This window comes from Apium graveolens, chromosome 5, assembly GCF_009905375.1.
Source record: "Apium graveolens cultivar Ventura chromosome 5, ASM990537v1, whole genome shotgun sequence".
Taxonomy (NCBI): Eukaryota; Viridiplantae; Streptophyta; class Magnoliopsida; order Apiales; family Apiaceae; genus Apium; species Apium graveolens.
Window position 1 is genome coordinate 95,390,098 of NC_133651.1, and position 23,006 is coordinate 95,413,103.

Here is a 23,006-nt window from a genome sequence, read left to right on the forward strand (position 1 = left end):
GAAAATATAATTGAAGAAAAACTAACCTTGATATATCACAAATAAATCTTATGTCTTGATTTATGAGTTTTGTGAGAATGTCCAAGTAAACAAAGCAGAAGAAGAAAAATAGAAAATGACTGTGGAATGTATTTTGAATAAAAGATCTGGAAGGTAGGCGAGGACTGCATTTACTGCCGGGTAGGTTGATATTAACACTTTACATTTACTAAGACAACAACAACTATTATCATTTTAACCGATTTATTTTTATTACGAATTACCAATGGATTACTAACGGAGCAGAGTTCCAATTCATTACTAATCCGTTACTACTCCGTTAGAAACTTTGTGATGGGAATCTGTTGCTAGTTCCGTTGGTGGGTTTGCGCGGGCTCTTTTGGCGCCTATTTTGCCAACAAAATGTTCCGTTGGTAAATGTTTTGTTCGCATTCCGTTAGGTATTGGTTACTATTTTTATGACTTTCAATCATTTTGGGTTCTGTTGGCAATATGTTAGTAAGTTACAACAGACTAATTTTCGTTGTTAATTTCTGTTGGCATTTTTGGAAATTCTTGTAGTGTTTTAAAGATCAAACTTGAAAGTAAACTGGAAATTTATTTGAAAGACCTCTAAACAGAACAACATTAGTTATTACAGCTGCTGGAGAATGCATGTCGTTTTATTCAAAACTGAAAATATCATGTCTCCCATGATCTTTTTCAAGTAACTTATTAATTATTCTCAGTAATCAAGCATTATATGAGCATTCTAACGAATTTATCAGCTTGAGAACGCTGTTGCGGGGCGAACATAATAGTCTCGGAGTTGCTATATTTGAGGTTAGATGCTTCCTCCTCTGAAATTTGGAGAATATTGGCCAGAATACTTGCTGGTAATCCCCTGAACACTGAGGCCCTGCCTGCAATAGGAGTTATCATTGCATTGTCATTGGTCTTAAACGCCACCCATCGGAATCCCTGGTTTCCTGCTTGGATCAGCACCGCGAAATTCTGTGGCACCAGGATCAACTGTCCTTTTTCTACACGCCCGTCAAACACCAGTTTCCCTTGGTTGTTTACGATCTGGATTCTTGCTTGTCCATCTGTCGGGTACACGACGCTGTGTGCGTTCAACACCCAGAATGGTCCCATAATTGCGTTCTGCTCATTAAGAGGTTGTTGCGATTATTAGTACACATTTTAAAATATGAATTAAAACAAAGTGTTGTGCCTGAGTTTAACTATCAAAAATAGATAAAATCACCTTGCGGAGATGACCTCTTTCAGCGCTAAGTCTGACATCTCTTAAGATGGGTAGATGGTGGCTGTTGAGGGAGGTTAGATATCCGGCTTGTGGATTGAAGATATCAGCTCGATCTAAGTTGTCAAGGTTCACCCTGATTCTCACGGAGCAGCTGGTTTCTTCCAAGCCATTGCCATGCTCTTTTCCTTGTCCTTGTTGGCCGTGCTCTTCTTGCTGTGGTCTTTCTGGCCTTTCTACTTGAAGCTCCTTTTCGACTGTGATTATGTGACCTTCTTTGACATTCTCGCCCTTAAGCTTACTTCCCATTTCTCGGTTCATCTTGAATGCTTGTGCTAAAATCTCCGCATCAAAGGGTTTGAGAATACTGTCCCCTTGGAATTGTTGGATTAATTGTTGTTCTTGCTGTCCCTGTTGTTTTCCTTGTGGATTTCCTAAAATAAAAAATCTCTGGAACAGGGTAGTACATCAATAAGTATGGTTTTATTAATACAGTAACAAATGTTTAGAAGTATTGATTTCAAAACTATAAAAACCTGGGGAATGCTGTCAAGCTGATTTGCCCTGTTGGTGGTGTCAAACATCACAACAGCTTTGATGTCCTGATCACCATTGTTGTACAGCCAGTGTGCAACTCCAGCTGGTATAACAAGCAAATCACCCTTTCTGAAGTTGTGGACTCTCTGATGCCTATCTCTTGGTCTTTCGCCACTTTGTTCCTGAGGTGATTGGAAAGTCTCAGGACAACCGGGCACCACAGCTCCATAAAATCCCCTGCCTGCCAACAGTGCATACAAATTTATCATCAAATACAATGATTTATCATAATTAAATTAGAGAACTATTATATAACAATAATACCTTCTTCAACAAAGACCATCAATACAGAATTTGTGTAAGAGGGAACAAAGAGGCCTTTAGGACGGATAGTGTGTTTGAGGAAAGCCACACCAGCACACCTAAACTCCTTAGTATCGGGGTTCCAGAATTCGGTTCTACCTCCTTCTGCCTCGACACTAGAGGTAGGTTGTAGGGCACTGAGGCGGTCGAAGTTGCACTCTTGTTGCTCCTGCAAGTCATTTCTCCAAGCAATGCAGCTGTGGAGTAGCAGAAAAGAAGTAAAGAATATCAAAGACAACTTGAAAGCCATTGTTGATATAAGAAGCTAACTGTAATTGTTAGTGTTGTTTTGATGTGAAGTAGCGAAGGGAAATCGTTTGGTATTTATAGGACTAAAGGGGTGCATGGACATGACAGATCATAGTTTGCATGCTGGACAGGTTGCATACTGCATGCAGATAAACCACAGACTCTTTCCACATAGCTACTGCTGATGAAGCTATCATTAATTACAGTCCTTATCTGTTCAACCCCAAAGGAAGCTTACAAAAATGCATGCAAGTTAGTTTACAAAGAGGGAAAATGTCATTATAGTGCTAGTTTTATCCTTTCACTCCGAGAGGAAGAATACAAAATGCATGCAACTCTCTCAGAGAAATATGCTTTAGATGATGTTATGAATGTACAAAGAATATGCTTTGAATTTGATAAATAATGCTTTTACGAATTATAGATGTGGTAAATAGTTCACATTTTAAAAAATATAAATAAGCTAATTAGTCACTCTATCATATCAAAATTTATACTTGAATTACCAACTCACAAAAAAAATATCATTTGTAATGTTGAATTACATAGAACTTTCAATAACATTAATGAACTCCAAAATATTTACACGATCGCTGAAATGCGTTGAATATTGACGGAAATCCGTAAAGTGATGTCACATAAGTTGTCTCCTAAAACCCATTCCAGCAGTCACGTCAAAACTTAAAATTTAGATGTTAATTCATAACTAAACTTTTTGAAAATTTTAGAGTTTATGATAGTCGACTCCCATATATAGGGTTTCTAGCCATCACTCCTCCACTCTGGGATCCTTCCTCCCCCTCCCCTTCACTCTCCTCTTCTATTTATCAATTTTTTCAATAAAACCGAAACTTAATCCTTTTTGGATAAAATCTTGTTGAGTCTCTTGTTATGAAGGTAGTTATTCGTGTCGTCTTTTTGAGACATGTTGTGCAAGACATGCCTGTACTTTAACAAAACTAAGTCAAATTGACAACCCTAATAAGTTGTATTGTAATCTTAGTTTGCATTTGTACTTGTTACATTTAAAGTCTGTAAAACTGTAAAAGAACAGACTGGAGTCTTTTTGTTTAAACAATATCAAGTCTAAGGATTCTAGCTGGAAGAAAATCAAGAAGATCATGCCTCAAAAGAATTATGAAGAAGCTTGGAGTTGAATAAATCTGTTTGGATAAAAATATTCTAAGTCAAAGATCTCTACAAGTCATAGATTTAGTGTTATAGAGAAGTCACTCGAGAACTCCAAATGACTTATCGAGAAGTTAGAAAAGCTTATAGAGAACTCACACAGATATCGAGAAGCAAATTGAAAACATGAAGATTGGAGATATCGACAAGTCATTTCTTGTTAGATATATTTGATAATGTCATGTCTAATATGATTTATGTTTAGTTTTCAGATCTTACTTAAACAGGATAAATCAGTACTTAACTGAAATCAGCACTTATACTGAAGTCAGAACTTAAGTCATCAGTACTTAAGGTTCAGAAGATATTTATCAGAAGATAATATCAGGACTTAAAGGAAATATTCAGATAAGGAAGGCGGCTGATTGAAAGGAAAAAGAGATCAAGACAAACGTAAGAAGATATATGCATGAAGAAGGAATTCTATGAAGAATAGAATACTTGGAAGAAAAGATATCCGATTGATATATTTTAGGAAGCAGAATTATATTCCATATTAATTAGCGATTATCTTGTAACTGTGTAGTATATAAACACAGACATAGGGTTTATACTAAAAGTGTTATCATTATCGAGAATATTATTCATTATAACCCTAGCAGCTCTCGTGATATTTGTTCATCACTGAGAGAGGACAGTTTTATACTGTAACATAATTTATTGCTTTGAATAAAGTCTGTTTTCTGTTACTTGTGTTATTAGAATTCGATTTGATTGTGCTATACACTATATTCACCCCCCTCTACAGTGTGTGTGACCTAACAAGTGGTATCAGAGCCTATCTGTTAACACACAAACAGTTTAAGATCCAAAAACAATTATGTCTGAAGCAGAAACTCCAACCAAGCCCACCAAAACTGAAGAACCACCAAAGACACAAATCCATAGTCGATATGAGACTATTAGAGTTCCCATATTGAAACCGTCTGAATATCCCATATGGAAGGTGAGGATGACTATGTTTCTGGAAGCTACAGATCCAGAATATCTTGACAGAATCAAGGAAGGACCTCACAATCCAACAAAGCTCGCTATTGCAGTTGCAGGTGAAGCAACAAAGTCTGTACCAAAGGAGAAGAGTGATTACACTGCTGAAGATATCGCTTCAATTGCTAAGGATGCGAAGGTACGACACTTACTGCATAGTGCCATTGATAATGTAATGTCAAACAGGGTAATTAACTGCAAGACTGCAAAGGAGATATGGGATGCCTTGGAAACAAGATGTCAGGGAACTGATTCGATCAAGAAAAACCGGAAGACAATTCTCACTCAAGAGTATGAACACTTTGACTCAAAGCCAACTGAGTCATTGACTGATTTATATGACAGATTTGTCAAGCTCTTGAATGATTTGTCACTGGTTGATAAGGAGTATGATCTTGAAGATTCAAACCTTAAATTCCTGTTAGCTCTTCCTGAAAGCTGGGATTTGAAGGCAACAACTATAAGAGACAACTATAATCTTGATGAAATGACTCTTGATGAAATTTATGGGATGCTCAAGACTCATGAACTTGAGATGGAACAAAGAAGCAAGAGGAAAGAAGGAAGGTCAAGGACAGTTGCTCTTAAGGCTGAAGAAGAATCCCCCAAGGCAGCTACCTCAAGGAAAGGCAAGGGTAAAGCTCTCTTCACAAAGTCTGATACTGAGTCGTCAAGTTCTGATAGTGATGATGACTCAGAATCTGAAAGCTTGCCTGAGACGGATGCTGATGAAGAGATGATGAAGCTGTGTGCTCTTATGGTGAAAGGAATCACGAAGATTGCATACAGGAAGTTCAGGAAGGGAAAGAAGTTTTCCAGGAAAGGTGCAAGTTCTGATAAGAAGAATTTCAGAAAATCTGAGGGCAAATGAGGAAAGTCTGACAGAGGAGATTATACAAATGTCAAATGCTACAACTCTGGTGAGAAAGGCCACATATCTCCTGATTGCAAGAAAGTGAAGAGTGACAAAGGCATGGCTCTTGTCATAAAGAACAAAAGCTGGACAGACACCTCAGATTCTGAAAGTGAGGAGAATTATTCCTTGATGTCAAATGCTGATATGGCAAGTGCTGAAAGAAGTTCTGAAGCTGCTGAGTTAAAGGTACCTCAAACTACTTATGCCTTTCATACTGATGATATTAATGAGTTGAGAAGATATCTTAAAACCATATTCATTAGCTATAGAGATCAAACTTTAACATGTGAAAGATTAACTTCTGAAAATCTTTCTTGTAAAAAGAGGAATGATTCTTTAGAAAAAGAGTTAGTCATGTTGTTACGACCGGCATTTTATGTAATATTATTTGTGAATAATATTAAGTTAAATAAAAATATATTCAATGCTTGTACGATTGTGTGAGTGAAAATTTCTGTATTTTAAATTTGCTTTGGGTAGTATATGATTTTTCAAAGCAAGAATTTATTTAATTTCTTTATTTTTGATTTATAAGGAATATTCTAAGCTTTGGAAAAATTTTCTTTTAAAAGACATTTTGTTCACAAAATTTTGAAAATGATTTTATAAAGTCTCTAAAAATCCAAGTTATTTTATGGTATAAATTTTATAATTTTTGAACTTGTATTCTATTATATAAAAATAAATCTTTGGAAATTAGTTGCTTAATAATTATCAAATTACATGATTACCCTTGCATGCAAACTCTCTTCCATTCAACCAAGGGGCAAGGAGGGCAATTCCAACCCCACTCACTTTCATTTTTCTAGCCACATTACTATTTTGTCCTTGCATGCAAATCTACCTAACTAAGATTGGAAGGTTACTATTGTAATTTCTCTCATCCACTCACTTATGGGCAAATAAAAACCAAGTAAACATGACAAACACACCACTTTCACTCCACCATTTCCACACTTCTCCTCCCTCCTCCCTCTCCTCTCGGCCCTCCCCCTCTCCTCTCGGGTTTTTAGCCGAAAACCTACCCCCTCCCCTTTTCTTCATTCCACATTCAAGTTTCCACCTTCCATACAAGTAAATATTACTTCCTATATCATGATCATTCATAGTTCAAAGAGTTTTGAGTAGAAAGTTTAAGTTTAAGGGTTGCATGTAAAGGTTTTAGTGAAACTCAAAATACAATCTTGATTCTTATGGATTTAAGGTTGTTTTCGAGAGGACTACAATAAATGGATAAGTGCCAAGTCTTGAGAAGGAAACTCTTGATGATTTAATGGCCATTTCCATCCATTTCATTCGGCCATGACCATATGGGAGCCGAATGAATGGTCCTTGAAATCATTCTTGTTGTTTTGTTCAATTTTTGCATGTTTATGTGATAATGACTTGAATTTTGTGGTAAAAATTTGATAAAACTCCTTGCATGCTAAGTGATCATCTAGGTATACCTTATGCTAGGCTTGCATGTCAATTTTAAGATGGAATATATGTAGAAAATATGTTGTTTTGGTTTGAAAAACCCGAAGGCATGCATGCATGTGGAATTCTCTTAGTTTGTTGTAAGATTTTGATCATTTGGAAAAGATTTTGTTAGTGAGCCTTAATTTCAGTAGGAATAATGTGATAATATTGATTTATGCTTCTTGTTGCATGGTAATAATTTGTGGTTATCTTTTATAAAAATATATATATCTTATTGTTTCAAAAGCATAAAGGTTTGTGATTTGTAAAGAGTAGTCTCTTTCGTTTTGCCATAGTTGCACCTTAGGTAAGGATGATCTCACCAAGAGTATTTTGAGAAAAAGGGAGTTAGTTCAGTAGAATACCAAGTATAAGTCTTGGTTTAAGTATTTAGTTATTGATAATTGGGTTTGTCAAGTCAAAACCTTGGAAAATGAGAGTTATAGTTTCTGCAGAAAAATCAGTTTAGTACCCTGAGGTTTAGAGTGAGTTTTGACCATGTCATTGATGTGCACTTTGAGGCCCAAGCCACCAGAAGTTAGTATGGGGAGTATATAATAGGTTTTAGGAGTTGGTTGGAGGTTTGCATGTCATTTGGTTAGGTGCACAAGTAGAATAACAAAATCTGTCCAGCAGGGGACAGTTTTGTTGCAACTTAGAAATAGGGAGATTTGGCCATGTCATGGGTAGGCCCTCATTAGGCCCAATTGGGCCTTAGTTAGAGGGTATGTCAGAGAAGTTTTTCCAACCATAGTTCATAGGATATAAGCTAGAACCATGTGTCACAAGTTAATTCAAGTCAGGGCATTTTCTGCCCAGAAAAACAGGGGAACCTTGGACTTTTAGCTTAGGCCCAAGAAGGCCCAAGCCAGGCCTTTGAGCCACATCAAGCTTGTGAGATGCCCTTAGGTCAGGAGAGTCTTGTGTAAAAATTTTGAAGAAAAACTTGTAGTTTAAGAGTGTCTAATGCACTCAAGAAACCTTAGTTACCATTCTGAAATTTGCACCAGTAAGCACTTTCACTTATCACATAGTTTTAGAACACTTAGAAGTGAGTATTAGGTCGACCACCATAGTTGTAAGATAGTATAAGGTCAGTAGAACAGAAGGCACAAGTGAAGGTCAATAGGTTTTGGATAATTTAGGAAAGGCTCATTGAGTTAGGAAGCCCAAATTCGAGGACTTCGTTTAGTTAGCGACCAAGCAACTTAAGTGGTGAGTCGAGATCATCCGAGCCTAGTGTGGCATTATGGTGTATGTGATGTTATTTGGTATTAATATACGATATGTGATTATGTGGCTACGTGTGTACATTTGAAAATATAAATGTTGGATATGAATTAAGTGTGTATAGGCCTAAGTGCCATCCATGTTTAATTTCGGGTTGTAAATAGGTTAAGATGGAAAGAATATATTATAATGAGGATTATTATTTATGTAGGATCTCGAGACGAGGGAAAACTTGCCATAAAAGTCGAGTGAAGCTCCAGTTGTTGCTCCTACCAGTCAGACCAGACCAGTCTATCTCAAGGCAAGTGATTCAACTTGACCTTCGCATTTACTGTAAACAGTTCATATATATATATATCAATGCAATTATCCTGAGTCATTTTGATATATTTAAATCAAGAGTATCTTTTGTTTATCTTTGAGTTACATAGAGATGCCATGAACCCTCGAGTACGTATTGCAAGTAGATCAAAAGTCTTTCATGATAGTTTAATGCCATGATAAAATAGAGATTTGTTATAATACCTTATTGATCCTTTTGATTATCATGCTATTGATCCCTGAGAAACCTTGATATTGCACCCTGATGCTTTGATTCAACTCTTGAAATAACCTCGATAGAAACTTTATCTTGATACCTAAAAGCCAATCATTTCCTAAATTCATTCATGATTGTTTGATAACCCTATCCTTACCCTAAAAGCTTGATACCCTGTTATATCTTGAGCTGATGATCACTTTCTTTATATTTTAACACCTCTATCCTATTGGAACCAGTGATGCTTATCTTCTTGATGTTCTAATACCTATACCTTGTCTACAACCATTGCTTTAAGCCTAGTTTGGCATTACTCTTTCATATTATCCAATAGCCTTGCTTAATTTCCTTGTCAAAGTTCTTGTTTATGAAAACCTCTCAATTACCCTAATATAGTAAAGTCTAGTGGATCATGGCCCTGAGATTTAGTGTCATATTTCCAGTGTTTCTAGTTGATCTATAATCCCTTGATAAAAATGATAAAAATGATTTCAGTCAAAGAGATTTTGTCATAAATCGGCATCAGTTTTTAAAATAATTAAAATGTGGATTTTTCAGTCCCAAAGGGGGACAAATGTTTTCTTGAATGGTGGATCTGGACTGAGACGCGAGTCCTTTCCACACTTATATTAGGCTTAAAAGTTGCCTAGGGATTCCCAATAATGTTTTAGAACCCAGCGAGGTTCGGGATTACTTCGCGGCTGATCACCGGCTGTAATCCGTAGCGTCATAAAATGATTTTGATTAAGAATGGTTTTAAAATTTGTTTTGATGCAAGCATGATGATGCCAATTCACATAAGTTTTATCTCTCGATTATCATTGATTATGTCATTCCATTGTCATTCCTAAAGGTATATCTCGATTTATGCTTTGCGTTATATTGTTAGCACTTGTTGAGCTGTTGGCTCACTTCTTGCTTTATCCTGATATTACAGCTAGCAGCCATGGTTAGATTCAAGCAGACTGCCCGTAAGACCTGTGATGCTGATGCTTATGTTCGAGCTCAGGTAGAATAAGTAATAATAGTTGTGTGAGGACTCGGTATTTGTAATCAGATGTAATAGTTGGTAGTGTTGGGCTGTTCCAAACCCTAAACTGTAAGATCTTGGATTTTGGTTGTGTAATAGCTATAATTATTTTGCTATTTAAGTTGGGGGTGTGACAGGTTTTGGTATCAGAGCTACGGTTTAGAGTCCCTGGACAGCCCAAATAGGTTATAGGATTTGTGTGTAGGTTATAGATATTATGCGAGAGAGTAGGTGAAGTAAATTATTATTAATACTCCTCTTATTGGTTGTCAGCAAAGGGCGCATTCCTCGTCATCTTCTGGGTCGGACGACACTATTGCTTTCTCCGTGTATGCTGAGTTGAGGCGCGAGTTCGACATGCTTCAGGGCAAGTACGACCGACTGATAGACCGACTGAAGAACGTGTATCCGGACAGCCGAAACTACGAAGGGAAGCCCAAGGAGCAGATGATTGCAAGACTTGAGACCTTGGTTCGGTACGTCAACACTAAGCTTGAGGAGATGCCAGCGCACCGGGACCGCCCCAGCCAGTATGTCATTCAGATGGTGGCGGATGAGCTCCAGAGCATTGCGAAGACGCTTCGAGAGGAAAAGACTACCAAGCCCCGTTCAGATGGAGTGGAGCCTTAGTTCTTTCCATTTACCTTTCATGTTGTTGTACTATCAGACTCTATGGAATCCCCAGTTGTTTCCGTCTTTCCTTTAAATAAGCCTGTTATTCCTAGAATCAGACTATGTCTCAATCCTATGTACTGTGACCTTTAAAATTTCAATAATTATGTGCTATCGTTCTATTTGCTCTCAACTGTTATTTTATGTTTTTATCATCATATCTGCTTAATTTGGAAACTTGACCCCATATGTAAATGAGAATGCCATGCGATACCCTCGAATCATTTTATCATTCATATTTGTTATAACACAACTCTTATTTCAGGATCATGCCTCCCAAAAAGAAGAACCCAACAACCACCTTCACCACAGACCCAAATATTCTTCGACTACTGGAAACCTTGCAACAGCAAACCAATGCTATAGCTCAACAACAACTAACTCTTCAACAACGAATTGAAAACCAAGATAACCGTGAGCCATATCAACCACCTGAACCACCAGTACCACCAAGACAAATTGTCACTTTCAAGGCTTTTCAGAATGTGAATCCACCTATATTTCATGATACCACTGATCCAGTGATAGCAAACACATGGATCAAGGAGATGGAAAGGGCTTTTGAGTTGGTACAGTTAGGAGACGATCAAAAGACGCCGTATGCCACTTACTTCTTGAAGGGAGAAGTCATCTATTGGTGGGAATCAGTAAAAGCTATGGAAGTCACTCAGCAGGTTTCTTGGGAGAGATTTAAAAGGTTATTTCTGGACAAGTATTACCCTAAGTACATGCAGAATCAGATGGAGCTAAAATTTCTTGAGTTGAAGCAAGGGAACATGACTGTATTGGAGTATGAGAAGAAGTTCACTGAGTTGTCAAGGTTTGTGACAAAGTATACTAGCACTGAGGAAGAAAAAGCAAAGAAATTTCAGCAAGGATTGGAGCCTTGGATCAGAGATAGGGTGGCTATGTTTGAGCTTGAAACTTATGCGGGAGTAGTACAGAAAGCTGCTTTGATTGAGAATAATGGGATGCAGTCAAGGAAAGAGAGGGATAACAAGAAGAGGAAGGTTCCATTTTATGGAGAAAAGTCTGAAGCTGGAAGTTCGCAAGATCGGAATGTAAAGAGGATTGGTTTCCAGAAGGGCGGAAATTTTCAAAGGAAAGGAAATTTGGGCAAAAGGCAAGAATCAAGAGGGAACAATCAGGCAAGCCAAGGGCAAGTTGGAGAAAACAGGTTCCAGAGGCCAGAATGCAAGCACTGTGGAAGAAGGCACCCCGGAGTGTGCAATAAGCTGAGTATGACCTGTTATAGGTGCAATCAGAAGGGACATTTGGCAAATGAGTGCAAGATGCCGAAGCCAGGAGTTACGTGCTACAAATGTGGGAAGACTGGACACATGGCTAGGGAGTGTAAGGCAACAGGACCAGTCAGAGCTCTGATGAACGTGGCAAGTACCAGTGCAAGCGTGCCAGCTGAGGTATTGGCATTACCTCCACACCCGCACCAACCCCGCAAGCAACAGCAAGGACATTTGATCTAAAGATGAAAGATGCTGTTCAGAATTCTGAGGTGATAGCAGGTACACTTTTATTCAATAATGTCAAAGCCAAAGTATTGATTGATTCGGGAGCCACAAGATCTTTCATATCAGAATCTTTTGTTGATAAGCTCCAATGTGATAAAACGGTTATGAGTGAGGTAGTAAATGTAGTAATTGCGAACCAAGAGAAGATTCCTGTGAATCAATTTTGTCCAAAATGTGAGATTGATATTTCGGGATATAAGTTCTCGGCCGACTTGATACTCTTCAAGCTGGGAGAGTTTGATATAATTTTAGGAATGGATTGGTTAGGAGAGAATAGCGCTCAAATAAATTGTAAGACCAAGAGAGTGTATTTAAAGACGAAGAGTGGGGAGAAGGTAGTATTTAAGGGACAGAGGCAAGAGCGACTATTTCTTACAATTATTCAGGCTAAGAAGTTACTTAGAAAAGGTTGTGAGTCGTTCCTAGCTTATGTAGTGGATTCAGAGAGAGGCAGCCCCAGCATGGAAGATATTCCTGTAGTTAATGAGTTCCCCGATGTGTTTCCCGACGAACTACCAGGCTTACCACCAGATCGACAAATTGAGTTCGAGATCAACCTTGCTCCAGGCACGGAACCAGTTTCAAAGGCTCCGTATAGAATGGCACCAGCAGAAATGAAAGAGTTGGCGAGCCAGCTACAAGAATTATTGGATAAGGGAGTGATACGACCAAGTACGTCGCCATGGGGAGCACCTGTTCTCTTTGTGAAGAAGAAAGATGGGAGTATGCGTCTATGCATAGATTACCGGGAGTTGAATAAAGTAACGATCAAGAACCGCTACCCGCTACCAAGGATAGATGACCTTTTTGATCAGATAAAGGGAGCAAAATGTTTTTCGAAGATTGACTTGAGATCGGGATACCATCAATTAAAGATCAAGGAAGAAGATATTCCCAAGACCGCATTTAGGACCAGATATGGGCACTATGAATTCCTAGTAATGCCGTTTGGATTGACCAACGCTCCGGCCGCATTTATGGATCTGATGAATCGGGTATTTAAGAAGTATTTGGATAAATTTGTCGTGGTATTTATCGATGACATCCTTATTTATTCTAAGACGGAAGAAGAACATAAGCAGCACCTCTGGATAGCATTGGAGATACTCCGACAAGAGAAGTTGTATGCCAAGTTTACCAAATGTGAGTTTTGGTTAAAGGAAGTTCAATTTTTGGGGCATGTTATTGGAAATGATGGAATTAAAGTAGATCCGGCGAAGATTGAGGCAGTTATGAGTTGGGAGAGGCCAAGGACTCCTACGGAAGTGCGAAGTTTTCTAGGATTGGCCGGATACTATAGAAGATTCGTCAAGGATTTCTCGAAGATCGCCACACCATTGACCAAGTTAACCAGAAAGAATCAAAAGTTTGAATGGAGTGCAGAGTGTGAAAATAGCTTTCAAGGGTTAAAACAGAAATTGATAACAGCTCCGGTGTTGGTACTTCCCGATGATCAAGGGAATTTTGTAATATTCAGCGACGCTTCACATAAGGGTTTGGGTTGTGTGTTGATGCAACACAGTAAGGTAATAGCATATGCGTCAAGACAGTTGAAGCCGCACGAGTTAAAGTATCCGACGCATGACTTGGAATTAGCCGCCATAGTATTCGCACTCAAGATTTGGAGACACTATCTCTATGGAGAAAAGTGTGAAATCTACACGGATCACAAGAGTTTAAAGTACATTTTTACTCAGAAAGAGCTCAATATGAGGCAAAGGAGATGGCTGGAATTGATTAAGGACTATGACTGTTCGATAAATTACCATCCTGGAAAGGCGAATGTAGTGGCCGATGCGCTGAGTCGGAAGGAAAGATTGAATATAATGATAACATCAAAAGAGTTATCTGAAGAAATCGGAAAATTTGAATTGGAACTTTGTGCTTATGGGAAAGTCAAAGAAGTTTGTCATGCAATGATCTTTCAGCCAACACTACTGGAAAAGATAAAGAAGTGTCAAGAGGAAGTAATGGAAAAAGAGAAAAATCAGTTATCTGGAGAAGAGATTAATACTAAAAGGGATGAGCAAGGAATACTAAGGTTTTCATCCAGAATATGGATTCCCCATGTATCTGAATTAAAGAATGAGATCCTCCATGAAGCCCACCATTCGAAATTTTCAATCCACCCGGGAAGCACCAAGATGTATCAAGACTTAAAGAAGAACTTTTGGTGGCCAAATATGAAAAGAGACGTGGCAGAATGGGTTGCGAAGTGCTATACCTGTCAGAAAGTAAAGGCAGAACATCAACGACCAAGCGGATTAATTCAGCCCCTGAAGATTCCAGAATGGAAATGGGAAAATATCGCTATGGACTTTATAGTAGGACTACCGCGAACAAAATCCGGACATGACGCAATATGGGTTATAATTGATCGTCTTACGAAGTCGGCGCATTTCCTTCCAATAAATGAGAAGTCGTCACTGGACAAGTTGGTTCATCTGTATGTGCACGAAATCGTATTAAGGCATGGGGTACCTGTATCAATAGTTTCAGACAGAGATCCCCGATTTAACTCAAGATTCTGGAAGCAATTCCAGGAATGTCTTGGCACGAAGTTGAATATGAGCACGGCGTATCACCCGCAGACTGATGGCCAGAGTGAAAGAACAATTCAAACAATTGAAGACATGTTGCGCAGTTGTGCAATCGATTTTGCTGGAAATTGGGACGACCACCTGCCATTAATTGAATTTTCGTATAACAACAGCTATCATTCTAGTATCGGCATGCCACCATATGAAGCTTTGTACGGGCGAAAATGTAGATCACCAACAAGTTGGGATGAAGTAGGAGAAGGAAGAATTCTCGGCTCAGAATTGGTACAACAGTTGCATGACTCAGTCAAGTTAATTCAGAAAAGGTTGCTTGCTGCTCAAGATAGACAGAGAAAGTATGCGAATCCAGCGCGTAAGGATGTTCAATTCCAAATTGGCGAAGCTGTGTTGCTAAAAGTGTCACCTAGGAAAGGGTTGATAAGATTTGGCAAGAAAGGAAAGTTAGCACCTAGATACGTAGGTCCTTTTGAGATTTTGAGTCAAGTAGGAAAGGTGGCCTACGAGTTGGCCTTACCACCTCAGTATCAGCATGTGCATAATGTGTTCCATGTGTCGTTGCTTAAGAAGTACAATCCTGACGCTAGCCATGTGATAGAATATGAACCTGTAGAAATTCAGGCAGACCTGTCATTTGTGGAGCAACCGGTTAAAGTACTCGACTGGCAAGTAAAGAGTCTTAGAAATAAATCAGTAAAGTTAGTGAAAGTACTTTGGAGGAACCCTAAGGTCGAAGAGTCGACTTGGGAGTTAGAGTCTGATATGCGTTCCCGGTATCCTCATCTGTTCTCTTAGATTCTGGGGACAGAATCCCTTAAGGGGGAGAGGATGTTACGACCGGCATTTTATGTAATATTATTTGTGAATAATATTAAGTTAAATAAAAATATATTCAATGCTTGTACGATTGTGTGAGTGAAAATTTCTGTATTTTAAATTTGCTTTGGGTAGTATATGATTTTTCAAAGCAAGAATTTATTTAATTTCTTTATTTTTGATTTATAAGGAATATTCTAAGCTTTGGAAAAATTTTCTTTTAAAAGACATTTTGTTCACAAAATTTTGAAAATGATTTTATAAAGTCTCTAAAAATCCAAGTTATTTTATGGTATAAATTTTATAATTTTTGAACTTGTATTCTATTATATAAAAATAAATCTTTGGAAATTAGTTGCTTAATAATTATCAAATTACATGATTACCCTTGCATGCAAACTCTCTTCCATTCAACCAAGGGGCAAGGAGGGCAATTCCAACCCCACTCACTTTCATTTTTCTAGCCACATTACTATTTTGTCCTTGCATGCAAATCTACCTAACTAAGATTGGAAGGTTACTATTGTAATTTCTCTCATCCACTCACTTATGGGCAAATAAAAACCAAGTAAACATGACAAACACACCACTTTCACTCCACCATTTCCACACTTCTCCTCCCTCCTCCCTCTCCTCTCGGCCCTCCCCCTCTCCTCTCGGGTTTTTAGCCGAAAACCTACCCCCTCCCCTTTTCTTCATTCCACATTCAAGTTTCCACCTTCCATACAAGTAAATATTACTTCCTATATCATGATCATTCATAGTTCAAAGAGTTTTGAGTAGAAAGTTTAAGTTTAAGGGTTGCATGTAAAGGTTTTAGTGAAACTCAAAATACAATCTTGATTCTTATGGATTTAAGGTTGTTTTCGAGAGGACTACAATAAATGGATAAGTGCCAAGTCTTGAGAAGGAAACTCTTGATGATTTAATGGCCATTTCCATCCATTTCATTCGGCCATGACCATATGGGAGCCGAATGAATGGTCCTTGAAATCATTCTTGTTGTTTTGTTCAATTTTTGCATGTTTATGTGATAATGACTTGAATTTTGTGGTAAAAATTTGATAAAACTCCTTGCATGCTAAGTGATCATCTAGGTATACCTTATGCTAGGCTTGCATGTCAATTTTAAGATGGAATATATGTAGAAAATATGTTGTTTTGGTTTGAAAAACCCGAAGGCATGCATGCATGTGGAATTCTCTTAGTTTGTTGTAAGATTTTGATCATTTGGAAAAGATTTTGTTAGTGAGCCTTAATTTCAGTAGGAATAATGTGATAATATTGATTTATGCTTCTTGTTGCATGGTAATAATTTGTGGTTATCTTTTATAAAAATATATATATCTTATTGTTTCAAAAGCATAAAGGTTTGTGATTTGTAAAGAGTAGTCTCTTTCGTTTTGCCATAGTTGCACCTTAGGTAAGGATGATCTCACCAAGAGTATTTTGAGAAAAAGGGAGTTAGTTCAGTAGAATACCAAGTATAAGTCTTGGTTTAAGTATTTAGTTATTGATAATTGGGTTTGTCAAGTCAAAACCTTGGAAAATGAGAGTTATAGTTTCTGCAGAAAAATCAGTTTAGTACCCTGAGGTTTAGAGTGAGTTTTGACCATGTCATTGATGTGCACTTTGAGGCCCAAGCCACCAGAAGTTAGTATGGGGAGTATATAATAGGTTTTAGGAGTTGGTTGGAGGTTTGCATGTCATTTGGTTAGGTGCACAAGTAGAATAACAAAATCTGTCCAGCAGGGGACAGTTTTGTTGCAACTTAGAAATAGGGAGATTTGGCCATGTCATGGGTAGGCCCTCATTAGGCCCAATTGGGCCTTAGTTAGAGGGTATGTCAGAGAAGTTTTTCCAACCATAGTTCATAGGATATAAGCTAGAACCATGTGTCACAAGTTAATTCAAGTCAGGGCATTTTCTGCCCAGAAAAACAGGGGAACCTTGGACTTTTAGCTTAGGCCCAAGAAGGCCCAAGCCAGGCCTTTGAGCCACATCAAGCTTGTGAGATGCCCTTAGGTCAGGAGAGTCTTGTGTAAAAATTTTGAAGAAAAACTTGTAGTTTAAGAGTGTCTAATGCACTCAAGAAACCTTAGTTACCATTCTGAAATTTGCACCAGTAAGCACTTTCACTTATCACATAGTTTTAGAACACTTAGAAGTGAGTATTAGGTCGACCACCATAGTTGTAAGATAGTATAAGGTCAGTAGAACAGAAGGCACAAGTGAAGGTCAATAGGTTTTGGATAATTTAGGAAAGGCTCATTGAGTTAGGAAGCCCAAATTCGAGGACTTCGTTTAGTTAGCGACCAAGCAACTTAAGTGGTGAGTCGAGATCATCCGAGCCTAGTGTGGCATTATGGTGTATGTGATGTTATTTGGTATTAATATACGATATGTGATTATGTGGCTACGTGTGTACATTTGAAAATATAAATGTTGGATATGAATTAAGTGTGTATAGGCCTAAGTGCCATCCATGTTTAATTTCGGGTTGTAAATAGGTTAAGATGGAAAGAATATATTATAATGAGGATTATTATTTATGTAGGATCTCGAGACGAGGGAAAACTTGCCATAAAAGTCGAGTGAAGCTCCAGTTGTTGCTCCTACCAGTCAGACCAGACCAGTCTATCTCAAGGCAAGTGATTCAACTTGACCTTCGCATTTACTGTAAACAGTTCATATATATATATATCAATGCAATTATCCTGAGTCATTTTGATATATTTAAATCAAGAGTATCTTTTGTTTATCTTTGAGTTACATAGAGATGCCATGAACCCTCGAGTACGTATTGCAAGTAGATCAAAAGTCTTTCATGATAGTTTAATGCCATGATAAAATAGAGATTTGTTATAATACCTTATTGATCCTTTTGATTATCATGCTATTGATCCCTGAGAAACCTTGATATTGCACCCTGATGCTTTGATTCAACTCTTGAAATAACCTCGATAGAAACTTTATCTTGATACCTAAAAGCCAATCATTTCCTAAATTCATTCATGATTGTTTGATAACCCTATCCTTACCCTAAAAGCTTGATACCCTGTTATATCTTGAGCTGATGATCACTTTCTTTATATTTTAACACCTCTATCCTATTGGAACCAGTGATGCTTATCTTCTTGATGTTCTAATACCTATACCTTGTCTACAACCATTGCTTTAAGCCTAGTTTGGCATTACTCTTTCATATTATCCAATAGCCTTGCTTAATTTCCTTGTCAAAGTTCTTGTTTATGAAAACCTCTCAATTACCCTAATATAGTAAAGTCTAGTGGATCATGGCCCTGAGATTTAGTGTCATATTTCCAGTGTTTCTAGTTGATCTATAATCCCTTGATAAAAATGATAAAAATGATTTCAGTCAAAGAGATTTTGTCATAAATCGGCATCAGTTTTTAAAATAATTAAAATGTGGATTTTTCAGTCCCAAAGGGGGACAAATGTTTTCTTGAATGGTGGATCTGGACTGAGACGCGAGTCCTTTCCACACTTATATTAGGCTTAAAAGTTGCCTAGGGATTCCCAATAATGTTTTAGAACCCAGCGAGGTTCGGGATTACTTCGCGGCTGATCACCGGCTGTAATCCGTAGCGTCATAAAATGATTTTGATTAAGAATGGTTTTAAAATTTGTTTTGATGCAAGCATGATGATGCCAATTCACATAAGTTTTATCTCTCGATTATCATTGATTATGTCATTCCATTGTCATTCCTAAAGGTATATCTCGATTTATGCTTTGCGTTATATTGTTAGCACTTGTTGAGCTGTTGGCTCACTTCTTGCTTTATCCTGATATTACAGCTAGCAGCCATGGTTAGATTCAAGCAGACTGCCCGTAAGACCTGTGATGCTGATGCTTATGTTCGAGCTCAGGTAGAATAAGTAATAATAGTTGTGTGAGGACTCGGTATTTGTAATCAGATGTAATAGTTGGTAGTGTTGGGCTGTTCCAAACCCTAAACTGTAAGATCTTGGATTTTGGTTGTGTAATAGCTATAATTATTTTGCTATTTAAGTTGGGGGTGTGACACATGTTCCATCAAACTCAGAAAGATAGAGATGATGCTTTCTATGTTAGGGATGAAGTACTTAAAATAAATGAATCTCTAAAAACTGAGTTAGAAAAGGAAAGAGAGATTATCAGGACTTTGACTAACTCTGGCAGAACAACTCAGAATTTGTTAAGTAGTGAAAACTGGAAAGAGGGCTTAGGTTATGGAAAGGATAAAAATGATAAAGGAACTGTAGATATTAAGCCTATAGTTGTTAAACAAAAGCCAATGTTAAAACCTGTTAAGTTTGTAGCTGTAAAGTCTGATACTGAGAAATCAGAAGTTAAAAAGGAATTAACTTCTAACAAACTAAAACAGGAAAAGACAACTGAAGTAAATGTAGGCTTAATGACAAAGAAGCAGCTTAAGCATAAGCTGAAAGATGTTAAGAATGCAAACAAGGTAAAATCACCTAGGAAAAATAGGAATGGAAAGGAAGGTGTGAATAAAAGCAATGATTATAAGCTTGTTCCTGATGCTCCTAGAAAAACGTGTCATAACTGTGGAAGTTCTAACCATCTGGCTTCTTTTTGCAGGAAGAATAAGAACATAAACTCCTTACCTTCAAAGTCAGGAGTTAAGAGTCAGTCTGTTAGATATAAGCCACAAAATCCTTGTTTTCATTGTGGTAGTTTATGGCATTCCATTTATACTTGTAAGGAATATCATAGTCTATACTATGATTATTATCAAATAAAACCTTCTGTAAAGAAATTTAGCATTATTCCTTCTAGTGTAAGTTCTGATGCAAAGTCTGATATTGCAAAATCTGATAAGAAAACTGTTAACATAAACTCTGATGCTAAATCCGCTGCAAATGTTAACAAAATTAAAAAGGCCAAAGGATCCAAGCAAGTCTGGGTCCTTAAAACTGATCATTAGTGGTCTTTGTGATTTCAGGGCAACATGAAGAACATCCTAGTTCTGGACAGTGGATGTTTAGGACATATGACTGGAAATAAAGCCCTGCTATCAGACTTTGTGGAGAAGGCTGACCCAAGTGTTTCTTATGGAGATGGCAACATTGGAAAAATGTTGGGATATGGCAATATCAATCTTGGGAATGTCATCATTAAAGAAGTAGCTCTGGTCTCAGGACTTAAACACAATCTGCTGAGTGTTAGTCAAATCTGTGACAGAGGTTATCATGTGGATTTCTTTGAAGAACACTGTGAAGTTATTTGCAAATCTACAGGCAAAGCTGTTCAGAAAGGATACAGGCATGGTAACATCTATGAAGCCAAGCTTTCAACAAGTACTGATGGTTCTGCAGTCTGTCTGATTAGTAGAGCATCAATTGAAGAAAACTGGAACTGGCACAAGAAACTCTCTAATTTAAATTTCAACAATATAACTGAATTAATCAAGAAAGATCTTGTGAGAGGACTGCCAAAGTCAGTATTTGCTCCTGATGGCCTTTTTGATTCTTGTCAGAAGGCTAAACAAAGGAAATCCTCATTTAAGAGCAAGACTGAATCATCAATTCTTGAGCCTTATCACCTACTACATGTTGATCTATTTGGTCCAGTAAATGTCATGTCTATTGCAAAGAAGAAATATGCTATGGTCATAGTGGATGAGTTCACCAGATACACATGGGTATATTTCTTGCATACAAAAAGTGAAACTGCATCTATCTTGATTGATCATATCAGTCAACTGGATAAATTGGTCAAAGATTTTGTGAAGATAATAAGAAGTGATAATGGTACCGAGTTCAAGAATTTGATAATGGAAGAGTTCTGCAAAAACCATGGAATCAAGCAGGAATTTTCTGCTCCTGGAACTCCACAGCAAAATGGAGTTGTTGAAAGAAAGAATAGAACTCTCATTGAAGCTGCATGTACAATGCTTGATGAAGCAAAGCTTTCAACCTATTTCTGGGCTGAAGCTGTGCAGACTGCTTGTTTTACTCAGAATGCAACTCTCATTAACAAGCAAGGAAAGACACCATATGAGATGGTGAAGAAAAAGAAGCCAAATCTGAAGTATTTTCATGTATTTGGATGCAAATTTTTTGTTCTTAAGACTCACCCTGAACATCTATCCAAATTTGATCTAAAAGCTGATGAAGGAATCTTTATTGGATATCCACTTTCCACAAAAGCCTTCAGAGTCTATAACTTGAGAACAAAAGTGGTCATGGAATCTATCAATGTCCCTTTTGATGATAAGAAGATTACTAGACTTGAAGATTTCAATGATCATGATCAGCTGAGATTTGAAAATAAAGGCTTAAATTCTGATACTGAAAATCCTGATACTGCAAACTCTGATGGATTAAACTCTGATGGATTAAACTCTGATATTATTGAAACTGTGGTGACTACGCCAAAGGAAGATGCACCTATGCAGGGGGAGCATACTCAAGATACAACCACATCTCAAGAAGCATCAGAATATACAACTGGCTCTTCAAGTTCTGATTCGTCAAGTTCTGATAAGCCAAGTTCTGATAGTTCTGAAAACTTAAATTCTGAAGGATCCAACTCAGAGAGCATAGTTTCAGGGGGAGCATCAGAAAATGTTGATGAAGATAGCATGGATCATGGGGGAGCTTCCAGTTCTAGAGAAACCTTCCATCTGCAAGGAAGTGGACTAAATCACATACACCTGACTTAATAATTGGAAATCCTGATGCAGGTGTCAAAACTAGAACAGCTACTTCAAGTGAATGTCTTTACAATTCTTCTCTTTCTCAGACTGAACCAAAGAAAGTGGAAGAAGCTCTTCAAGATGCTGATTGGGTGCAAGCAATGCAGGAAGAGTTAAATGAATTTGAAAGAAATAAAGTCTGGAACCTAGTGCCAAGACCAAAGAATAGATCTGTTGTTGGTACAAAGTGGGTATTCAGAAACAAAACCGATAGTGATGGCATAATTATAAGGAATAAGGCAAGGTTAGTTGCAAAAGGATATTCTCAACAGGAGGGAATTGATTATGATGAATCATTTGCACCAGTTGCTAGATTGGAAGCCATTAGGATATTTTTGGCTTATGTTGCTCACAAAATGTTTATTGTCTTTCAAATGGATGTGAAAAGTGCTTCTCTCAATGGAGAATTGGAGGAGGAAGTATATGTTGAACAACCTCCAGGCTTTGTAGATCCCAAATATCCTAATCATATCTACAGGCTTGATAAAGAACTTTATGGCCTTAAGCAAGCTCCAAGAGCATGGTATGAGACTTTAGCTCAGTTTCTTCTGGAAAGTGGATTTAACAGAGGAATTATAGACAAAACACTGTTCTACCTCAACCATGGAAAAGACTTACTTCTGGTTCAGATATATGTTGATGATATCATCTTTGGTTCTACAAATGACAGACTTTGCAAGAAGTTTGCCAAACTGATGCAGTCAAGATATCAAATGAGTATGATGGGGGAACTTAGCTATTTTCTGGGCCTTCAAGTCAAGCAGAATGAAGAAGGCACTTTTATTTGTCAAACCAAGTACACCAGAAATTTGCTGAAGAAATTTGGAATGTAAGATTGTTCAAGTGCATCCACTCCCATGGCCACTGTAACAAAATTGGATAAGGATACTGGTAAATCAGTAGATATTACTGATTACAGAGGTATGATTGGCTCGTTACTCTATCTAACTGCTAGTAGACCT

General features: G+C 37.6%; 1 protein-coding gene across 1 annotated transcript; it reads right to left on the reverse strand.

Annotated features, from left to right (window-relative positions):
* Positions 1-644: 644 nt before the first annotated feature.
* LOC141724293 (11S globulin seed storage protein Ana o 2.0101-like) lies at positions 645-2,446 on the reverse strand. Its single transcript, XM_074526368.1, has 4 exons — positions 2,105-2,446; positions 1,780-2,021; positions 1,247-1,693; positions 645-1,143 (listed from the first exon to the last, which is right to left on the reverse strand). Exons 1-4 carry the CDS (start codon positions 2,391-2,393, stop codon positions 739-741), a joined length of 1,383 nt encoding a protein of 460 aa, XP_074382469.1. The 5' UTR covers positions 2,394-2,446; the 3' UTR covers positions 645-738.
* Between the last annotated feature and the right edge of the window lie 20,560 nt (positions 2,447-23,006).

What these genes read in the sequence shown, in the direction of transcription:
- LOC141724293 (XM_074526368.1), bottom strand. Translation starts at nt 2,393, where the DNA reads ATGGCTTTCAAGTTGTCTTTGATATTCTTTACTTCTTTTCTGCTACTC. An exon ending in AGCTTGACAGCATTCCCCAG is followed by an intron (nt 1,694 to 1,779) that starts GTTTTTATAGTT and finishes ACCCTGTTCCAG; the next exon opens with AGATTTTTTATTTTAGGAAA. An exon ending in AAAGAGGTCATCTCCGCAAG is followed by an intron (nt 1,144 to 1,246) that starts GTGATTTTATCT and finishes CTTAATGAGCAG; the next exon opens with AACGCAATTATGGGACCATT.